The sequence below is a fragment of the Limulus polyphemus genome, unplaced genomic scaffold, assembly GCF_000517525.1.
Source record: "Limulus polyphemus unplaced genomic scaffold, Limulus_polyphemus-2.1.2 Scaffold7430, whole genome shotgun sequence".
Lineage (NCBI taxonomy): Eukaryota > Metazoa > Arthropoda > Merostomata > Xiphosura > Limulidae > Limulus > Limulus polyphemus.
Genome location: NW_013673040.1, coordinates 30845 through 36467, shown reverse-complemented (window position 1 = coordinate 36467; position 5623 = coordinate 30845). Strand labels below are relative to the sequence as shown.

Sequence of the window (5623 nt, the reverse complement as noted above, 5' to 3'; positions counted from 1 at the left end):
GTTTCTTCACTATGTTGGCATATAGAGGAAACACAGGGGTTACTCAATTTTTTTTTGCATTTTGATGGAAATTCTTATATGTTCATAGGCTCTGACTTTTAAATGGTGTTTGGTTTTGCCAATACAGGAAGCCTTACAGTCTCCACATGTGTAAGATAGACAAGCCAGGAACAACAAGGAATGGGGAGGAGATGTTTAGTAGGGAAAAAATTACATCACGCATAAAAAATTCTATTGATAATATGAGTACTGTACTAATAAGTGAAAATTTTTTTATCAATATTATTTTTTAACAATTGTATAAAAGTAACAGTTTATAAGTATATTGGTCTGACGTTGTCTGTTGTACATATGAGAAGTGAAATTGTCTTCCATGATGGTACAATTCCATTTGACTTTTATTGCTATTAGTACATGTTTTTTTGTGTGTGTGTGTGTTTGTGTAGAATTAATTTCTAGGTGATACAGTACATGTAAGATTGAACTTTATTTTAAAATTGCTAGGCTTGTGGATTGTGTGAAGATGAGCGTTTCAGCAGGACAGGGGTTTCTATCAGCTGTGATGCTGGTATGTGTCGAAACTACTTCCATGTCACATGGTGAGTACTGAGTTTTAACTTTCCTGGATCATTTGCTTTGATAATAATTACATGTTTTACACTTCACTTCTTGATAGGTGTAATATTCAAAAGTGCTATGAGGACCTCTAGTTTTCTAAGGTAGTATAATGGTTATTATACCATAATGTTAAACTGAAGATTCACATCATATTCATCTAAAAACTCACTCAGTATTCTGGGACTTTAGGTGCATTATGAGAGACACAATTAAATCTCGACCACTATTTGATTAGAATAGCCAAAGAGTTGGTGGTGGGTGTGTTGACTAGTGCATGTATGCTTTGTGTTGCTTTGCACAAATTTCCTAAACAAACAAGAAAAAAGTATATGTCATGTATTACAGCATTTGAAATTAGACATTTTAAGACTGTCTATGCTCATATATTTGTATTCTTAATTTTAGTTGTGTCTGGAATGTTAGTAAACAATATATACATATAAGATATGAATACTACTAAGTTGGTGTTTTGTTATGTGTATTTGTATCTGAGTCAGAATTTTTACAAATAGTAGTGGTTTGAAGCCTACTTTCATCAAGACATGTTTGCTGTTTTTATACATTAGAAGTTATCTCCTCCTTTTCTTCTGATAGTGCTCAAAGAGAAGGCTTGTTATCTGAAGCTTCCACTGAAGAGGTTTGTGATTGTTCAATTACATTTTTAACAGTGGTTATATTTTGAGACTATACAAACATATTAAACTTAAGTGTGTATAATTTTGACTGTCATTTTTATGCTTATGACAATTTAGTTATAATAAACACGAGGAAGAGTTAAGACTATGGCTTTATTTTTTGTAAACATCTAGTGTTCACTAATTTTATTACTTTTAGTGAAGAATTATGTTTGTAAACTCTTTTTGTTGTTAACCAAGTACATTTAAAACTTATGCACAATCATCTACACTTTTAAACCATCAGCAAATGTTTGGGAAACAAAAACCTAGGGTAGATATTTCTTGTGTTTTTACTGCAACGCCTGCTTACATTTAAGTGTTCTTCGTGTTTCATCTCGGTTGTTTCATTCTCTTTTACTGTAACTCTTGTGAATAAAAGTTTTGTTATAAAATATTTAGTATGGATATATTATAAAAAATATTTTGTTATGGTAACAAGATCATTTTGAACACATTGGTACTTGAAAAATGTTAAATCCATGTCTCTAGAGTAAAGTGAAAGTTAAACACTATACAAATTTTGAAGAGTATTTTGACCCAACAGTCATTTATACCATAGATGTAGGAACCTATTGCTTTAGTTGAACAATAGCCCAAATAAAAAAAAAATTACTTTTTTGTGCATACATATATTTGAGTTTATTAATACCATCGCCAAACAATCCTTCTACTCCACCATTATACACACTTGATCCTAACCCTATTAATATTGTTTTGTGTGAACATGTGCTTTATACTATAAACGTGTGTGTGTGTAGTTAGCTAAGTAATTGAGTGCGGCCTACTTTTTCATGTTTGTATAATGTTGCCTTTAAAATTTGTTTAGCTGATCATGATAAAACAAATTCTCTCTCTTACAGTACACTAAAAAGTTCAAATGATTATCAAAGAAGAGGAGCCATGATAATGCCAAAAAAGAAGTTAACATAAACAATTGGTTTTATCATAAAGTGATGAATATTCATTTCAAGTTTTAAAATTAGATTTTCATGGTGTTTGTCTTTAAAAAAAAATTACATGAAAGATGTCCAGTGTTGCCTAGCAACAAATTTCACACTTCTTTCATTAATTTGGGATATATTGTGATTGGGATGGTAAATTCAAAATCATTATTAATGTTTGTTTCTAATTTGATGTATTAACACCAATACTTGCACATTGACCCATCTTTTTTTTTTCCTGCAGAGTATTGCTGACCCATTCTTTGCTTACTGTAAGCTGCATGGAGATAAGAATATTGCCCGTAGTAAACGGTGTAATTGGCTAGCTTTACAATCGCAAGCAAAGGATAAAAGACATGAAGATAAACCACCTTCAGATGAAAAGGTTTGTATGTTTGTGGCATTTAAGTTTTAAAAATATGTGTTGCATAAAGAGTTTTAAAGATATTTTCTTCTACATTGTTTATATAAATCTTATTTATATAGATAGATATACGTAATTTTCATATACGGGTTTGACAAATATACATTATTATCTAATTGCTCACATAATATCTTTATATGTTACTTCAGCTACCCACAAAAAAAAAAACAAATTGTAAGTAAATGCTAAGAATAATTCAAGTGCATGTGTTGGTAAACAATATTTTACTTGTGTCTCTTTTTCTTAAGGCTAGAGTAGAAAGGAAACTTGCCTGGCACAGGGAGAAGTACCTAGCAACAAAAGCTAAAAAGCCACCTGCATGGGGTAATATATTTTAACACTATATTTGCTAGATTGTTCTTCTTAGAACTTTATACATTACTCTTGCTTTGGTTAGATGTGACTGGTGACTCCCTGTTCTCTGCAGTATGTAGTTGTGTACATGTATCTTTAGTTTTCATATTTGTGAGAATTGTAAGATCATGGTGTTGAGATTCATTGATACTTAGAACAGCATCATTATTTTGAACTTTCTGCACATCTTAAATGTTATATAGATACTTAAGAATTCCCCTAATTAACAGAATCAGAATCTGTAATGGTCTTGATTGAAGTCAGTCACTATAAAATTTATAGCATAAGCTATCAATTACGTACGTTAGTGTTCTTCACAATATTATGATCTTTACAAATATACTACCAGGATTAAGTAGACTGACTAACTTTTATGAAATTTATTTTGCTTTGACAATTTTGTATATGTTATAATTGTTTTAGTTCCAACTCAAAAGATGCCAAGACTTCTAACAACTAGTCCTGCAGCATGTAAAAAATTGCTAAAGAAGGCAGAGATGCTTGGAATGTCCCCACAAGTAAGTCTGGAAAAGATTAAATATGAAGTTAAAAAGCTTTTCTTTTAATAATTTTGTTGTCACACAAATTTCAGTTCCAGTTTGCATCTTACAAATCTAGTTGGTTTGGGTTCATATTTTGCTATTTATTCTTTATTATTATTTTTTTTGTTTGTTAAATACCACATTATCATACTGTTTTCTCATTCACGTTTAATAGCCAGTGATGAAACTTGTTAAATTTATGCAGCACTACATATAGTTTTGGGGTATTTCAAATTTTATTGACTGGTTATGCCTAATGCATTTTTTTTTCGATACTTGTAGCAAAAGCTTTCAGTATTTTTGAAATAAACTATTTAAAAGCTTTGTGGAAACATAATACAGTAATATTATAAATTAAAAAGTATTTCTCTAGAAATTAACAAATGGTAACTCAAAGTATGTCCAATTAATTTTAACTTCAAAGTATTTTCTTTTTTTACACCTTTTACAAAGAGAAGTAAATGTAGATCAGAGTATAATTAAATGCAACAATGTGTATGTTTTTTTTAGTTCAAAATTTGCATACTTTTGCTCGTGTAAGCAAATATATTCTAGTGTTTAATTTCAGAATATATAATGGAGGGAGTCTTCACTAGTTTAGACCTCTACAGCAGGAATTTTAGCACTTGTGTTATTTATACAACAAAGCAATGAGGCATTTGATCAGTTTCTGGTCTATTCTGAATAATTCATCAGTGTTAGATGGGCGTGCTTTTAAGCAAATTATTGCCTCTGAAATGGCAATTTCTTAACTGTATGAAACTGTCGATTAGAACATCCTTGTATACTACCTTGGCCACACCTTTGGTGGTGACAAACCAGCAGTAGATATAATTACTTGGATATAATTATTGTATAAGCATTTTAACTTTGTTAAAAAGTATTAGGTTGGCTGAAGAGCAGCTTAAGCTACAAAAGAGCTTCCAACCAACCAAAGATATTATAAAATATAGTATTTCGAACCTGGTGGTCCTTTTAATATATATATATATATAGAGAGAGAGAGACAAACACACACAGGGTTGGCACAAAATAAGTTGAGGTATAAATATATATGTGTGTGTGTGTGTGTGTGTTTATAGTCTTTCCCAGTTTGTACATGTGTAATAAAAAATAGTGTGTGTGTGTGAATAAATATATATATATATATATATGTGTGTGTGTGTGTGTGTGTGTGTTTATAGCTTTCTCAGTTAGTACATGTGTATAAAAAATGCATGTGAAACATTTTTAAAACAAACATAGCTGGTGCTTATTATGTGAAGGCATTAGGAATGCAGTTAAAAGTTCTTGAGGGTGATATTAACTGTTCCTTCATCTCTTGACACTTGCACCAACTGGTAAAATTGTAGTTTATATGATCTCCCACAACTTACATTGAAACCGAGACTTTTGTGTGTATTTTAACCCTGTTGTTTATAATTGTCAAAATATGAGATGTAGAAAAATCAAGTAATTGATAGTTCTAACTTTTCCAGACTTATTTGACAAATTCAGACACTATGGTCAATATTCGAAAGAAGTGGCATATCCAGCCAGCTTTCAGTGTAGAGTTCATAAGTTACTATTTAGGTGAGTAATTTGATTTCTTATGTCTCAAGAAAAAATTCTTTGCCATGTGTAATCTCTTTAAAGTTTTGGTCTTTTTTATTAAACATTTTGAAGTAAGCTTTGAGTAGAAAAACAAATTTGGTTTACTTGTCCAAATATTTTTCATTTGCTTGTAGATCGCAATAATCGCATGGTTTCAATGCAGCGTCATTTAGATGAACTTCTTCAGCAAAACAGTAAACTCCAAGAGGAGGAACAGAATGTGAGACAAAAATATGAACAGGTATTTATTATAAATGTATATAAGTACTAGTGTAGCTTCAGATATATGTAATGATTTATCTTTTGTGCTGTAAAGCATGTATTTTTGTTTTCTTTTATCTGGTAACATAAAAAGAAAAATTCCATCCCTTTGTTTCTTTACCTCATCACTCTCATGTGTAGTTGATTACAGGTAACTTGTATTTTAGGAAGGTGCAACAAAAACATATATGTATGTGTGTGATATTTTGTAAA

At 30.5% G+C, this 5623-nt stretch overlaps 1 protein-coding gene across 1 annotated transcript; it reads left to right on the top strand.

Moving 5' to 3' along the window:
- Positions 1-504: 504 nt before the first annotated feature.
- LOC106474607 (PHD finger protein 14-like) lies at positions 505-5420 on the top strand (the record flags this gene model as incomplete). Its single annotated transcript, XM_022402918.1, has 7 exons — positions 505-599; positions 1213-1255; positions 2481-2621; positions 2909-2984; positions 3438-3532; positions 5035-5128; positions 5284-5420. Coding segments are annotated over 7 exons (681 nt in total), but the record flags the coding sequence as incomplete, so codon positions are not given.
- Between the last annotated feature and the right edge of the window lie 203 nt (positions 5421-5623).